We start from the raw sequence: 17,857 nt of genomic DNA, 5'->3' as shown, positions 1-17,857 counted from the left end.
AACTATCATGCATGCTACACTATGCCATATTTACAAGAGTTCCATGCATTGCTATGTCATTGTGCAATTGCTTACTGTACATTTTATTAACAAATAAAACAATAAAACAATATTTAAATCTTTTATTTTTCAGTAAAGTTATGACCCTTGAGCATTTTTTCCTTTTCAAAACCTCAATAATAATTAAAATAACTAGTGATGGTATTATTATTATTATTATTATTATTACTATTATTATTATTATTATTATTATTATTATTATTATTATTATTATTATTATTATTATTATTATTATTATTATTATTATTATTAACTACTTTAAATTAATTAAGTGATTGATCTCACCTGCTTAAATGAACTCTATTTAATCTGAATTATAGTTATAATTATTAAAAATTTAGACAAATTTGCTTTTGAAATCTAAAACTTATTTTTTTTCAACTATTAGTTACTTCATAGACAAGAGTATATTAATAGTGTTTCTCATAAGAAAAGTTCTTAACATAATTACACTAAAACAAAACAAAAAACTATAAAAGTTAATTCTCTCCACACGGCTCTTATTTCCTATAAATATAAGAAAAACTCTATCAGTTTCTATCATATCATATATCACACAACAAACCAACTTCAAATAAATAATCTCATATTTCCACCTTTCTTCTATATATGGTGAAATTTTCAAAGGAGCTAGAAGCTCAATTGATACCAGAATGGAAGGAAGCATTTGTGAACTATTGGCAGTTGAAGAAACAGATAAAGAGAATCAAGATGTCAAAAACTCCAAACCAAAACCACCACAATACAGATGGAAATTCCATTTTTGATTCTATTTGCTTTATTGCTAAGAAAATCTCCCTCAATCTCTCACTTGGTTCTGACCATGATAACACCAATATCATTAAGGTATAGTTTAAATTTAAATTAAGTTTTTATTTATTAATTCTTTTTATCATTTCTTCTTTTGTTGGAAACACAGTCATGCACTAGAAATTTGAACCATAGCTTGATAATTGGTTCTGATGTGGAATGAGATAACTTGCATCCAATTATTGCAATGAGATAATTGATCTATACACAATAAATTAGAATGAATGAATATAGACAAGATCGTTTTCATCATAGAGTAATTCAAGGAGGTGTGTTTGGTGAGTATTATCTAAATACATAGAGTTTAGAAACTAGTTTTGAGTTTCTATTATTGTTAGAAAGTGTAAAAATAAAATAAAATAACATTTTAGTTAACCTTAGAATTTTTTTAAAACTAATTTACAGTGCCATCAAATTATTATCATAGATACAATAATTGTAATATATACTTAATATGAATCACAAAATAAACCACAAAAAATTTAAATATATAAAAATCATTTATTAATGTAATTGCTATGGTTGCCAAAATTAAAATAGAATTTTTACTCATTCATAAACATTAAGAAATTAATATAAATAAAATAAGAAATAGTAATTTTATCAAATAATACATATTAAATATTGATGTGTTTTCTTATTATTTTAAATACAAACTTTAAAATAATATTTAATATTACACTAAAAATTGTAAAATATTCATTTTTCTTTTTTTTTCTTTTTTATAAAAGAGATTGAGTGTGAAGAAATAGTTCAATTACGAGTATCATTTTTATAAGGTGCATGCATCATTTACACTAATTTAAATGCTTTATAAGGTGTGGTTAATGATCCTCTAATTAAAGTGAGTTTAGTGACCTCTCTTTTTATTTTAAACTTTCTTTTTTGACTTTCTCAATCACTCAAGAAACAAGCAACTTAAAACATTTGCGGCTTTTATAATCTATCAATATAAGACATAAATAGTTCATAAATAATTCTATAATGTGCATCATAAATTGATATTAAAAAGTAAAAAACCCACCGAATAACTAATGTAAATCTAAATAAAAAACAGTATTATTAATCTTTAATATAAGAAAAAGTTTATTTTTTAAATTTATTAAACAATAAATTTATTTGGGTTATATGTAGTTTAAATACATTGATTAGCATCAAAGGGAATAATAAATATATTTTTATACGTGCAGGTGAAGAAGAAAACTATACAAGAAAGTGGAGAAGAGAGATACGAAACCGAGCTTGTACATTTATTTTCCGAAGAGGATGAGGTAAGTTTCATATTTTTTTATATTTAAATCAACAAATATATGAGAAATAATATTGGTAATTTTCTTAATTTATTTTTATACTTATCACTTTTCACAGGTACGTGTGTTTTTTCTGAAGCTTGATGAAGAGTTAAATAAAGTGAATCAATTTTACATAAAGCAAGAGAGTGAGTTTCTTGAGAGAGGAGAAACCTTAAACAAACAACTTCAAATTTTACTAGACTTAAAGAAAATTATCAATGATCAGCGACGGAAAAGTTATTCGACGACAAAGACAAATAATGCCGAGACTTTCCCTCGTTCTCCGGCAAGAGATTCTAATTACTCAGGTTAGACTTACTGTCAGTTAATTATAATCGATAAATATTAAAAGATGTTGGATGTTATTAATAATTAATTACTTGCGCAGAAAGTTTTGGAGATTCGGATGAAACGAATTCAGAAATTTCCCATACTGGTGAGGTTATAGCAAGTTTAGAAAAAAATGGTATAAATTTTGTGAATTCAGCAACTAGGAAAAAAACAAAGGGAAAGCCTAAAATGGCGATGAGAATCGATACTCCAGCGACGAACGCGACCGGAGCGATTACCGTTATTACTAGCATGCTTTGGGAGGATCTAGTGAACAATCCAAGTGGAGATTTTGTTCACAAGAAAAAAATTCAATGTGCTGAGAAAATGATCAGAAGTGCATTTGTTGAGCTCTATAGAGGCCTTGGTTTACTCAAAACATACAGGTATAGTTTCTAATATGATATAAAAAACAATAAATATAAGAAATTTTGGAAAATTCAAATACAACAAAACTTTTAAAAGTAGAATGTGATATGTGATGTGTTCAGGATTTATTCCCATTTTATAAGCAATTATTTTTAGATTATGCAAATTATAATCCTATTGTTTTATTTTGGCAGCTCACTGAATATGGTAGCATTTTCAAAAATACTTAAGAAATTTGATAAGGTATTGCTTAATATATACCTATAATTTACTATGGGATGATTCATAAGTGCATGATAAAGTTACTATTTGAATATAATATTTATGACCATTATTTACTCATAGAAAACTTAAATTTCAATGCTTAATAAAGCTAATGGATATATGATCAAGCAGGTGTCCTGTCAAAAAGCTTCATCAAATTATTTAAAAGAAGTGAAGAGATCTCATTTTGTTAGTTCTGATAAGGTATATACTTTTAAATACTTCCTTTAAATATATGTTCATAAAGATGCAATAAAAAAGAGAGAAAAAAAAGATAAATAATATGACATTCATTTTAATTACTTAAGATTTTGGTGTTCACAAATTCTTAATAGTGTGCATAATAGTATTCTAATATGTTGTTATGATTATATTTAAGGTGGTTAGGTTAATGGACGAAGTGGAATCAATATTCACAAAGCATTTTGCCAACAATGACAGGAAAAGGGCTATGAAGTTTTTAAGACCCAAACAAAATAAAGATTCACATATGGTTACTTTTCTTGTCGGTAATATAATGTTTCTTTCTTTGTCTTTCCTTAATCATGACCACTTTAGATTCAATAACTTTATGTTTTTCCTGCAAATTACAATCCAATATTTGAGGTCAACATTACATGTACCAACACTAAAACATGCATGCCAAGGAACTTTTTCATGCGCGACGCTAATATTGACACATCGACACCAATATTAATATTAATTTGAGAAAATAAAAGAATCAGAATATTATCACACATGTTTTAATGAGTCAAATTTTGTATGGTTGGAAATCTGATATTTTTTTTTGCTACTTCTCTCTATGAAGGTTTGTCTACGGGTTGTTTTGTGTCGCTGTTTTGCGTATACGCAATTTTGGCTCATTTGTGCTCGATATTCTCTCGTAATAATGAGTCAGCATACATGCAAAATGTCTACCCTGTGTTCAGGTACAAAATTATGTTCAATATTCAAAGATTAATTACAAAAATAAATTTTCAATAGATTATTACAAATTTTTATCTTTCTCCAATTGACCAATCTTTACAATATTATAAACCATGAAACTTAGTTGTTGAAATTTAGTAAAAATATATTTACATAATAATGTGCTAATGGTTAGAGTAATTTTGTGCAGTGTGTTTGCATTGTTAAGCCTGCACGTGTTTATGTATGGATGCAACCTATACGTGTGGAAGAGAACCAGAATCAATTACAATTTCATATTTGAATTCTCTCCGAAAACATCACTTAAACATATAGATTCATTTTTGATATGCACTACTTTAATGACGACTGTGGTTGGAGCAATGGTTGTGCATCTTCTTTTAAGGGCTGCAGGATTTTCTCCTAGCCAAATTGATGCACTTCCTGGAGTTTTACTTCTGGTTAGTCTAATCTAATGACTATTTTGAACTATAAGATATAGCTTAGTTTGTTTCAAAATGTTTTAAAAAAGTGATTTTAGACACAGTTGTGCTAACTATGAATTGCAATTTTCAGATTTTCATGGCTTTGCTCTTTTGTCCACTTGATATCTTTTATCGTCCAACACGTTACTGCTTCATTCGTGTTATTCGCAACATAATATGCTCTCCATTTTATAAGGTAAATTTCAATCTCAATTAATTTTAGAGTAAAATTGGAAACATCTAGAAAATTGAACTTAGCATTATTAATTTAATTTTCATCTGTCATTTCAACAGGTTCTGTTGGTGGATTTTTTTATGGCTGATCAACTAACTAGTCAGGTGATTATAACTTTTCTTGTTTTTTTCACCTCTATTTATTATATATCTTAATCATTGACATTAAATGTTATGTTATGTTCTGGTTATGGTTATGGATTCAGATTCCATTGCTAAGACATTTGCAAACTACAAGTTGTTACCTTTCGAGTAAAGTTTTCACACACCGCCCCGAAACATGTCATTCCGGAAGGTTATATATGGAAATTACTTATTGCATCTCATTTTTGCCATATATTTGGCGTGTAATGCAAGTAAGTTATTCAAAGATTGAGAAAAAAAGTCTAATTACTACTTAAAGTTTTTATGTTATGGACAACTACTAATCATCCTTCTTAAATTTCATTACAAGTGTGCGAGAAGGTGGTACGACGATCACGATGTGAATCATTTGGCGAACATGGGAAAGTATGTTTCGGCGATAGCGGCAGTAGGGGCTAGAGTAACATACAGTAGAGAAAGTAACCATCTATGGTTTGCAATGGTTTTAATTACTTCTGTGGTGGCAACATGTTATCAATTGTATTGGGATTTTATCAAGGATTGGGGATTATTAAATCCTAAATCTAGAAATCCATGGCTTAGAGATGATTTGGTTTTAAAGAGAAAAAGCATATACTATATCTCAATTGTAAGTTTTCTCTACCTCTTTATGATTTGGATGAACATAAGAAGAATCATAAGATTTTTAATATTGGATTGCAGGTTTTAAATATTGTTTTGAGGGTGACATGGGTGGAAGCTATCATGCCTTTTAAAGTCGGGCCTGTTGAATCGCGACTGCTAGAATTCTTGTTGGCGGCACTTGAAGTTATTCGAAGAGGCCATTGGAATTTCTACCGGTGCGTTTAATCATATAAACTTTTTCAGATTCTTAACAATCAGTCCTTGAAAATTGGTAAAATTTGAACAAAATCGTAGAATGATTCAAGAAATTCTATTTCCACAGGTTGGAAAATGAGCATCTAAATAATGTTGGCCATTACCGAGCAGTGAAGACGGTACCATTACCATTTCGCGAGACAGATTCTGATTATTGAGGAGAAATTTCGACAGACATGATATAAAAGAATGGTTAATTTCTTATTATCGTTCATCGCCTCGCAATGCAAATGCTTCATCTTCAAGGACATTTTTCCTGAGAATGCACAAATTTTGGATTTTCTGTTCTATATCAGTAAAAGGATAAATTAGCTTTTAGTGTGTTTTCTTTTATTTACTCATCACTCATGTGCTTATTCAAAACAACAAAGAAACAACTTTCAAAAACCTTACAAGATCATATAACAATACAATTGTACTAAAACAAGAAATTATACTACTTGTTTGAAAGATAGAACAAAGAAAGAACAAACTCTATCCCACTCTTAAAGCTTCTGCAATTCCTTTGGCAACACAATATGCAATAGATTCAACAGTTATCATGGGATTGACACCAATTGCAGTTGGAAGCAAACTTGCATCACACACAAATAGTCCTTCAGCTTCCCAACTCTGTCCGTTTTCATCGACCGCACCTTCCTTTTCGGTCGTCCCCATCCTACAACTCCCCATCTGGTGAGCAGATGCATACAGACTCCAACTTTCTTCATGTGACATTGGCCCTTCTGTTGCGCATATCGATTCCACAAATTTCTTCAATTCTTTTTCATTAGTTCCACTACAAACAATTCTCTCTCCGTTTTTGTGAGTACCTACTTCAACCGCTCCTGCTGCTATTAGAATCCTCAGCGCCCGCTGCAGTCCATGCTTCATGTTCTTTTTGTCGAATTCTTCGTCTAACTCGTACTTTATCCTACCCTCGGTCCTGACCTCTCCGCTGCCTCTGTCCTTAATAATTGTGATCAAGTGAACGGTTCTTGAATATCGTAGCATTCTTTCTTTGAAGTCAAATCCAGATTCCCAAGGAAATAAGGTTGAAAAAGTTCCCGGAGCTAGCGCGGGAGTTTCAATAATAGCTTTTACCTCAGAGTCTTCTTTCGATTTCGATAACACTTTGTGTACAGAAGTTATTATTCCTCCCTCGAAGATTTTACCCTTGAGGTCGGACAGTGAGTCTGGAAAATGTCCCCACGTCATTAGCACCGGATGAAGATGAAGGTTTCGGCCAATGTTCTTATTCTTTAGTCCACTAGAGATCATTAAAGGCGGCGAGGAAATTGCCCCGCAGGACGAGATTGTTGCTTTCGCCTCAACTTGAATTCTCCATGTGATGTTTTCTGTTAAAACATTTGCCATAACTCCTAAGCATTTCTTTCTTCTCACACCGCCTTCTTCGTTATTCGCCAAGATAAATTTTTCAGCTTTGCATCTTGTTAGTATCACAGCACCATGTTCCACAGCATCGACAAGCCACGTAACATCGGTCCCTTGTTTATCTCCTTTTCTACAACCATAGTTACACGATCCACAGTAATGATTTTGTGACGAATTTCTCGGCACGTAATCAACTTGAAGACCGAGTTTATTACAACCTTTTCGGAGAACTTGATTCTGTAGTCCTTCCTCGACGCAAGTATCCGTTACGCCAATCCTTTTACACACTATGTCCATAGCAGAAACATATTCAAAGCTTGAAAAGAGTGGTAGATTATGATTCTCTGACCAATCCTTGAGAACATAATCCGGTGTTTTAATGCACGCGGACCAATTAACAGCAGAACCACCACCAACCATTGAACCTGCTAGAATACCGATTTTCCCATCCAAAGTTGAACAAGTTCCTCCTGATTCATAAAGCTCATTCATAGAAGGACCTTCTAGACAAGAATAATCTCTTGGAGTAAAATAGTTACCCTTCTCAAGAACAAGAACCTTAAGGCCCGAACTCGCAAGAACAGCAGCTGCAACTCCTCCACCGCAACCAGAACCGACGATCACCACATCACATTTCACTTTGAGGATATTGTTTTTAGAATCTATTTCAATTTCAAGACCTTTCTTAGAAAGAGACTTTGGCAAACTCGCGTTATCTTCATTCATAGCTTCCACTATTCCCTTTTCAAGCGGCCTCTCTTTGCGACTATTGTTTGCGTTTTCATGATTGTCAACATGGTAACCAATAGCTTCCCACGCAAGGTTCTCGCCATTCTCATTACACTGCATGCAAACAAACAAGTAACGTGAATATTCAATCAATCAAAAACTCGATGAAAAACAAGACATATTGAACGTGACATTACCTGAGAGAAGAACACGATGACGCAAAAGATTTTGATGGAAAGAAATGCAAGTCTAACAGGTGTGAAGAAGCGATGCTTGAACCATTTCTGAAGAACAATTTCTCGGTTTCGCAGAGAAAGATTTGAGAAAGTGTTGATGAAAGGCCATTTGTTAGTGTGAGAGAGAGATCCACATAGCAAGAAAGTGCCAAACCTTGTTGATAGCATCCATAGAATCACTCTAACGATTGTAAATGCTTCTGGTAGTGCCCTCTCAACAAACATCTCTGCAACCTATATATGCAAATAACAAATATATTGCTCATCCCTTCCACTTCTATTTTTTATTTTTTTGTGTCTAAGATTTGGTGATAAAATAATATAAATTGAGTAAAGGTGATAAAAAAACAAATTAATTACATCTTTAATGAGATCAAATTAATATATATTTAAAGAGCAATTATTAATATATAATTAGGTTTGACTCTATTATGTGTATGTGTACTCTGTAATGTCTTGTCACATTAATGTATTGTTCTGTCACATTAAAGAAAGGTGATGTATAAAGAAACGTTGATAATTATTTGTATTCACGTGTATTTTAATAGACATGTCATTAGAAAAAACATAAAAATTTGTAAGATATTTTATAATAAAAATTACAAATATAAAAAATGAGCTTTATAATTAGAGAATGAGGGAATATATTAGGGTTTAGAGTTTTAAAATCGTTAACCCATTAATCTTTGTTGCATTAAAAAAATCAAATATCAAAACCATATCCAAGAAGCCTTCAGCTATGCTTAGGTGGAATAAGGATTTAAGTGTAGACTCAATTGCAGAATAGAGTAGGAAAATAGTATATGGTAATTAAGAATTTTTGCTTAAAATAATACACATACTTTTTTGAATAGACTATTTTTAATCCAAAATCCAATTAAAAAGGTATAAAATTGATTATTTTAGTTTTTTTTTAATTATTGATTATTTTCGATTTTTTAAAAAAAATTGGTTAATTTTAAAAAAAAAAACAGTATTTGATAGTGTATCTTTACGAAGGAATAGAGTGAAGGGTTGAAAATATAACTTCATATCTTTTCGTTTACATCTTATTTTCTCTATGTTGCCCTTTTTACTAATGATGTGGCACAAATATCGAGTGGAAAACTTGATGTGTTAAGCCTAAACAAATACTAGTATTATGTTAGAGTAATACTAGTTAATAACGTGATTTACCATATCCCACTCAAGATGTAGTTAAATTTTGTATAATTATACCATCTCAATAAATGTCAATTATTTTGACCATTTCATTGTCATAAAAGGAATTAATAAAAAAAACTTGATTAAATAATTAGTGGAAGGAACATAAATTTTTACTAATTAGTTTTATATAAATATTTAAATAAATATTAAAAATTACTAAATTTTATTTAATTTAAATAAAAATAACTAAATTAAAATTGATTTATGTATCGAATTCTTTCAATAACTTATTACTAATGTAAATTTATATAATTAAAATAATAATTAAAACAATATATATGATTGATATAAGAAAGTGTATTGTTATCCTACTTGATTGATTTTGTTTTTTTAATTAAATGTTAGATTCAAATTATTACCATTCGAAAAGTCTGTAATAGCAGACTTTGTCTCCTTGAACAAAATCAATATGATCAACTATCGTAAGAAATTCGAGATTGATATATTTATTAAAATGTGTTGGGTAGTACTCCCTCCGTTCTTTTTTAAGTGTAATTTTTTTGATTTTTTACACATACCAAAGAAGTTAATCATTAGTGTTACTTTTCAAACAATAATTTTTCTTTTACCTATAATACCCTTAATTATTTATTATATTCACTTTATTTTTTCTCTCTGCAATCATTATTTAGGGGTAATTTTGACAAAATTGCAATTAATACTACCTTGAACTTTGTAAGTGACAATTAAAAAGAAACAAATTTTTTACAAAAAAATGACACTTATAAAGAAATGGAGGGAGTAATTATTATGCTGATTATCAAATTTCAAAATTACAATATGAATAAAAATAAATTCATAAAATTAATATCTGATATAATGGTTGATATTTCATTTTATATAATGCTTATCCAATTTCATCAAATTTTTTTACACTTCATCAAACTTTTTTTTATTTTTCCTGTTCTGTAGATTATATTTATTTATTTTTAATTAGAATAGGAAAGGACAAGAAAATAAATTAATAGAATTATTCTAAAGAAAATATAGTTATGTCTATAAGATTAGTTGGCCTATGAATTGGACTAAATAAAATATATATAAGATTTTGTGGAAACAATTTTGTTGCCTAAATCATATATTTTTTTTATCGTACTTTCCATAAGTCTAATCGCGTTATTTAATGTAAATATTATTCATGATCACATCAATATTTTGTCGATCAAATAATTCTCTTTTATCTCTTTCAAATATATAATAAGTTGACTATTTTTTGCATAGGTCAGATTCAACTTTTTAGGATGGTCATAGCCGACTTTACAATTTTTCAATGTTTTCATATAGGAAAAAAATACATTTGTTATAAACGGGAACGATTTTACTATTGATTCAAATATTTTTATAAATATTATCAAAATAAAAATAATATTTTGATTTAAATATTTTTATAAACGAAAACAACTTTACTATTGATTAAAATATATTTATAAATAATGTCAAAACAAAAATAATATTTATATACGGGAAAAAAACATATCGTTGATTAAAATATTTTTATACACGGAAACAAATACTAATGTTATAAACGGCATCAACTTTTCTACTGATTCAAATATTAAATAATAGAAATTTATCGATTACTTCTCTTATAACATAATTATCTTATTTGTTAAAAAAAATTAACGGTTAATTTATTTAATACAAATTTCAATAATTTTTTTTAATTATATTATTATTATTGTTATTTACCTTTCATCTTTTACACATATTACTATTTCAACTTAAATTTATTATTATTTTCAAAAAATTTTCTATTTTCAACTTTTAATTTTTATAATAATATACAAATAAATGTGTATTCAAAATCATATACCATCCAAAAACTTACCACCACGTAAGTAGGCATTGATTTCTTACTGATTTATATAATAAAATCTATCGTCAGCGATGTAAATAAAGAGAGAGAAGATGAGTTTACAAAGATGATAGGAATATTTAATAAATTTATTTAGGACAAAATGAATATAAAATACAGTGTAGTGTAACTTATAGTGTCAAGAAATATTGTTATATACATTTTTGTTTTTTTTAATTCAATTTTTTTGATAAATAAATTAAAATCAAAAGCTTGTTTAAATATTTTTTATAAAATATTATTTTAAATATCAGATTTTTTATAAACTGTTTTTGAATATCAAAATTTTAAAACATCATTTAATTTTAAAATTATTTTAAATAATTCTTCATTCAAAATATTTGAAAAAGATTCTGAATATGTTTTAATTTTGAACGATAAATATTTATGCTATTAGATTTTAAAATTAGTCTGCTGATTGATAAAAAAAATTAAAAATAACTTTCACTATTTTGAAATTCTTTTTTATAAAATCATTTTCATAAAGGTAAAAAAAAACATATTCATATCAAAATCCCAAGAAAAAAAATAAGAATATATATATAATGATTGAATTATCAATCTAGTCATTGACTCACCTTTTAAATTGATCGCATACAGAAATATTTATTAAAAAAAAACTTTGACTATATAATCATTTACTATCAATTTAGGATCTTATGAGGTGGAAGAGAGGTTTCTTGAGGAATAAATAGACATTTTAATTGTAACACTGTAAAGTTAAAGAGTAGTAGTATAGTATACCTCTTGAGGAATAGAGAAATCAGAGCCAGAAACATTCCAGAAAAACTCCATAGCCTTGTTTGTTGGTTGAACTCCCTTTTTGTTCAAAAGTTCTGAGTCAAGAGGAGGCAACAAAGCTTCACATATGCTTGCAAGTGATTCCATCTCAGCTGAAGAAAAAGGATTACTATATTTATCTCTCCTTCCACCTCTCAATAGAGGATGGAAATCTCTGTCTCTCTCCATTTTTCTCCTTCAATTAATTTGGTAATAGGATTCTTCATGAGTCATGTAAATATATAGATAGAGTGCATGTTGTTTCTGTATATGTAATCAAAGACAGGTGTGCAAACCATGACAGTGCACATACTCTATAGCTTACACTTCATTCTTAGCGTTTACTTTTAGATTTTTGCGCCAAGTGGGATGACCCCGCCACTCACTATATACAACAAAAAATTCATTTGGAAAAAAATGTGGTATAGCTAGACTAATTAATAGAGGACTTAGATTAAATGTGTTTGGTTTAAAAATAATCTTATTATGATGAGCAATTTTAATATATACTTTAATATACATTTAAAATATGATTTCAACTTATTCATGACTCTAACTCGAGTAAATAGTATAATGAATATGCGTCATTCTATATGTATAATCTATTTGATATCTGACTTAATAGGAAGAATATATAACCACCTAATGGATTATCTAAAAGAATAACTCAACCTATTAATTATGGATCATTCAATAATTAAGCCAAAATACAATATTTATTTTATTAATTAAATAATTATATTTATTTAATAATTAATTAAAACATCTATAACATATTTAACATTCTTCCATTTGGGATACAACAATTATAATAACAAATATGTCAATTATTTATCATCAAAACAATGTGAAAAAACACAAAATTTAACAATGCATAAATTGTATCTGAAAGGGAAACAACTCACACATGGCAAATACTCTCATTTCACATAACAATAGATTAACATAATATAATGAAGAAATATGTAATCCAACAATGGTCCAAACATCTCAAATGCTATAAGACATATGATTATTAAATTGACGAAATCTTGTGCATATCTCATTACAATAATTAAATGCAACAAACAGACTCCCACTAATCCAGAATATCAAATGACTTAACTACACCCATGTTGGTTGCATGCCTTTGAAAAACACTAACAGTTAAGCCTTTGGTCAATGGATCTGCCAACATATTCTCGGTGGTCAGATGTTCAATTCGAGTGTGAAATTCAAGAATTTTCTCTCTGACAAATAGATATTTAATATCAAAATACTTTGAGCAAGAGCTCTTAGTGTTCTGAGATAAGTGTGCAGTAGTTGTGTCGTGATATATCACAAGTGGCCTAAATATGTTTTCAACAACTTTGAAGGGAGAGATTAAGTTCTTCAGCCACATAGTTTGACAAGTAGCTTCATAGAGAGCTACATATTTTGCCTTCATGGTTGAGGTAGCCGTAAGAGTCTATTTAACACTCTTCCACGAAATAGCGCATCCTTCCATCGTAAAAATTAAGCCAGAAGTCGACTTCCGGTCATTAGGGTAACCTGTAAAATCAGAATAACTAATGACCTTAAGTTGATCAGACTTCTTATAGGTTAACATGTAATCCTTGGTTCCTTGCAAATATCACATGACCTTTTTAACGGATTTATAATGACCCAAACCTAAGTTACTCAAGTATCTCCCTAAAACGTTAACTGCATAAGCAATATCAGGATGAGTACAAACTTGAGCATACATCAAACTGCCAACAGCAGAAGCGTATGAGACTCTTTCCATTTCAGCAGTTTCTTTATCATTTTTAGGATATTCATATTTAGAAAGCTTATCACCATTTTAGACAGGAACAATGCATGGGGAGCAAGACTGCATATTAAAGTGCTTGAGGATTCTTTCAATATATCCTTTTTTAGACAAGCCAAGAACACCATGTGACCTATCACGAAAAATTTGGATGCCTAAAACAACATAAGCGTCACCTAGGTCCTTCTTACCAAAATGGTTACTTAACATTGATCTTGTCTCATTCAAAAGACTAAAATTAATGCTAGCAAGAAGGATATCATCGACATATAACACAAATATATAAAATCTCTCCCACTGATCTTTAAATAAATGCACTGATCTGAAGCATTTTCATTTAAACCAAAAGAAGTGATAACTTTATTAAACTTTAAATACCATTGTCTAGATGCTTGTTTTAATCCATATATAGACTTCTTCAATTTGCATACTAACTTCTATTTTCCTACTTTAATAAAATCTTCAGGATGAATCATGTAAACATCTTCAATAAGTTCTTAATTTAGAAAAGTTGTCTTCATAAGGGTTGTGGATGATTGCATGAGGTTTAGGATTTGTGGTGTGTTGAGACCTTGCTCACATAAGGGTTGTGGAGAGCTTCTATGTTTGTGTTTCTGTAGGAATTTTCGTGATCCATTTCCCTTCTCAAATCAGGGTACATATAGAAGTTCTTTGGACTTGGGCTGAAGAGTTGAGAGCGATTTTCGTAGCCACAAAAAATATGAAAGAGTTGAGGAACTGTTTCTCTGGACCGTTATTCCTCAACCGGCTTGTAGCCATGTGTGATAGGTGGTGTGAATCATGGTTTTTGACCAAGTCAATATTGGGCGGTTTATCTGGGGTGGGCCAACCCAATTGGGTGACCTACAGATCTATTTCGGGCGGCTACTATCCCTGTGCAGGAGCTCACCTAACATTAATGTATTTAGTTCTTTGTTGATTTCTCATGGAATACCCAATTTGAATCCTGCATAATTATTTCAGTCAACAGTCCCTAAAGCACGAGGCCTTGAAAATGATGAAGTGATTTCTCTCGAACATATACTATTTTAAAGATTTTGTGAGCCCTTCAAGAAAAACTTAGGGCATGCCCCTCAAGTAAGCTTAGGTGAGTCCCCTAGGTATTCCTGGGGCTAGTCCAAAAGGAATCCACCTTGTCCTGAACGTGGACCTTTTGGTGTTTATTAACAAAAACATTTAGACTCTATAGCGATTTCCTTTAGAATATTTTAAATTTGTCATAGCTTTCCCATTAGTTTCTAATTTATGTTTCTTTGGATGCACAAACTTATTGTTTGGGGCAAATTCCTTAAGTGCTGCTTAGAGTTCCTCATAGGGGGCTAAGCATACTTCGTTGAAGTTCCAACATTAAATAGCCTTGTGCACAACAAGGATAATTCATTGAAGTTCCAGCATTCAATAGCCTCGTGGGTGGCAAGGATACCTCATTGAAGTTCTATAATTCAATAGCCTCGTGGGTGGCAAGGATACTTCATTGAAGTACCAGAATTCAATAGCCTTATGGATGGAAAACATATTTCACTGAAGTCCCAATATTGAATAGCCTTGTGGGCGAAAATGATACTTTATTGAAGTTCCATCATTCAATAGTCTCGTAGGTGGAAGAGATACTTCATTGAAGTTCCAACATGTTTCATACATCCAACCTCATCATTTAGACATTTCTTAAGATACGGTGCCTCGTTAAAAACCCTCAACCATGCCTCACTGATAAAATGGCCACTACGATGTGACAGAGTGAAGATTTTCAACTGATGAGTGGTGTAGATTAGAATGTCTCTAGCTCATGTCACATTTTCTGATGATTTTTTTACTATTTTTCATCAGACTGTGCCAATAATAGCCCACCCTAATCAGTTTTTGGGCAAGAGCTCGCCCGCCAAAATGATTGTTGCATGCTCCTTGTTGGACCTCTGTGAGGAACAAAACGATCTCAATATCCCCTAGACATCTTAGAATGTGAGATACCTTTCTCATCTTATAGAGCTTCCAAGATACCCTGGTGTATTCTCTATGTGATTTCAGACCTTCTTCACCTCTAGATTGTCTAAGGGAGCTCATTCTTTGTTAAGTAGCACATTATTGGCACCATCCAACTTGTGGGTTAGGCGACTTCAATTGCGTTGATTTCTTCTATCTCAATGTTGGGGCATGCTAGAGTTTCTTTTATGACCGTCTGGTTATGTCTTTATCTCTTGGTACGGGCGGTCTTTGAGAGGAGATATTCTCGAGAGTTTTTTTACCTATACATATATGTTATCTCAAATGCTTTAAATCGTTTAGATGATTGACATACCTTTATGAAATACTTGATCAATTAGGATTTTTTTCTCGTGATATTCCATAGCGACCTAATTTGCAATCAGCTCTGAGTCACTCCTAACTCTGAGACACGAAGCACCTATTTCAATGGCAAGATTCGTGCTAGTGACGAGGGCTTTATACTCATCTTGGTTGTTGGTGGCTTTAAACTCGAACTTCAAGGATTGCTTTATGGGGAGCTTGTTTACACCCTCTAACACTATTTTGGCACCACTTTTAGGTTTGAAGTGCCATTCATTAATAATATCCACATGTGGAGGGTCTCCTCGCCTAATGGAAAACTGAATTCTGCCAAGAAGTTGGCCAACTATTATAATTTGATATTTTTTTTGGGTATGTATTGGATATCGTACTCAGATAACTCAACAGACCAGGATACCATTCTTCCTGCGAGGTTCGACTTCTTCAAAATGTGGCGAATGAGATATTTAGTTTTGGACATTACGTGATGCCCTTGAAATTATGGTTTGAATTTACTTGCAATTATTAAGACCTTCAAAGCCAGTTTCTCGATTTCATGCTACTTTGCCTTAACACCTTTGAACACTTGCTCACAAAATAGATTGGTTTTTCATTTTTGTTCTTCTTCTAGACTAGCAGGGAGCTCATTGCATAATTGGTGAATGACATATACAAATAAAGGTGTGCACCTGCTTCTGAGCTCATTGCATAATTAGTTAACGCCTCATTGCTCTCTCTTGTTCATTAGAACCAATGTTTCTTTTTCAAAGTGGCAAAGAAGTGGAACGCTTCGTCACCTACAACTGAAAGAAAATGGAATAGGGAGGCTAGATGCCTTATTAACCGTTGAACCTCCTTGATGCTAGAAGGGCTCCTCGTATTAATGATAGCTTGGCATTTGTACTTTTGAAAGTTTTTTGAAAGATGAATCGGGCATGTCTAACTATCATTTTTACTAGTGTTTTGATAGGTTTTATTAGTTTTTGGATGAGTTACGTTTTTTTCTTTTTGTTTTTCTTTTTTATTCAATAAAGTATCTTTATTAAAAAAAATTCACTTATAAAATTTAATAATATAAAATTAACATAGCACAATATCAATAAAAAATTATACACAACGATTTCGACAAATGTTAAAGAACTCGGAAAAAAATTGTTAAAAATGTTAGATCATATTTAAAATAATAATAATAATAATAATAATAATAATAATAATAATAATAATAATAATAATAATAATAATAATAGTAGGTTAATATAAATAAATATGAAGATAGAAAAATAAATAAAAATAATATAACATGAAATATTATAATAGAAAAAATGAATAAAAAATAATAATATAGTAGAAAGTATGATTATAGAAAAAAACCAATTTAAACAAAAGTAAAATAATAAAAATACAGCATGTATAAAAAAATTCAAAATTCAATGTACTTTTTCTCAAGTAACATAGAAATGGTTACAAAATAAGAGAAAATAATAAAAATTAAAAAGAGAAACTCGTGCATAGGTTTTGTTTAAAGAGAGGAATCAAAATAAATAAATTAATAAGAGTCGAATTCAATAAATCATAAACAAAACTTAGCTTATTTCATTATGAAATTAAACTTAACATTATATTGATGTAACTCTACTATATTACCATTATTTTTTAATAGTTATATTAATTAATTACATCATTATAATTAAATCTAATTTATTTTATATTATTAATATATAAATATAAGTAAATATTATCAACAAAGATAAGACACTTTATCAATAATTTTGGATGATTAGAATAAGTCAAATGCAGTATAATTGGTTTTTGAAGTGTTTTTGGAGAATAACTTATTTGAGAAGCTATTT

At 30.0% G+C, this 17,857-nt stretch overlaps 2 protein-coding genes across 2 annotated transcripts; one reads left to right on the top strand and one right to left on the bottom strand.

The window, feature by feature from the left end:
- The first annotated feature begins 596 nt into the window (after positions 1-596).
- On the top strand, positions 597-6,052 carry LOC127093556 (phosphate transporter PHO1). The gene is made up of 15 exons (XM_051032502.1): positions 597-906; positions 2,061-2,141; positions 2,239-2,470; positions 2,551-2,878; positions 3,056-3,104; positions 3,258-3,329; positions 3,505-3,634; positions 3,934-4,054; positions 4,243-4,492; positions 4,608-4,712; positions 4,811-4,855; positions 4,957-5,106; positions 5,205-5,483; positions 5,558-5,694; positions 5,802-6,052. Exons 1-15 carry the CDS (start codon positions 670-672, stop codon positions 5,890-5,892), a joined length of 2,307 nt encoding a protein of 768 aa, XP_050888459.1. The 5' UTR covers positions 597-669; the 3' UTR covers positions 5,893-6,052.
- A 35-nt stretch (positions 6,053-6,087) lies between these two features.
- On the bottom strand, positions 6,088-12,135 carry LOC127093557 (long-chain-alcohol oxidase FAO1). Its single transcript, XM_051032503.1, has 3 exons — positions 11,879-12,135; positions 8,035-8,307; positions 6,088-7,951 (listed from the first exon to the last, which is right to left on the bottom strand). Exons 1-3 carry the CDS (start codon positions 12,101-12,103, stop codon positions 6,209-6,211), a joined length of 2,241 nt encoding a protein of 746 aa, XP_050888460.1. The 5' UTR covers positions 12,104-12,135; the 3' UTR covers positions 6,088-6,208.
- Positions 12,136-17,857: the final 5,722 nt, after the last annotated feature.

This window comes from Lathyrus oleraceus, chromosome 6, assembly GCF_024323335.1.
Source record: "Lathyrus oleraceus cultivar Zhongwan6 chromosome 6, CAAS_Psat_ZW6_1.0, whole genome shotgun sequence".
In the NCBI taxonomy this organism is placed as follows: domain Eukaryota; kingdom Viridiplantae; phylum Streptophyta; class Magnoliopsida; order Fabales; family Fabaceae; genus Lathyrus; species Lathyrus oleraceus.
Note: the sequence above shows the minus strand (reverse complement) of the source record. Positions and strands in the feature narration are given on the sequence as shown.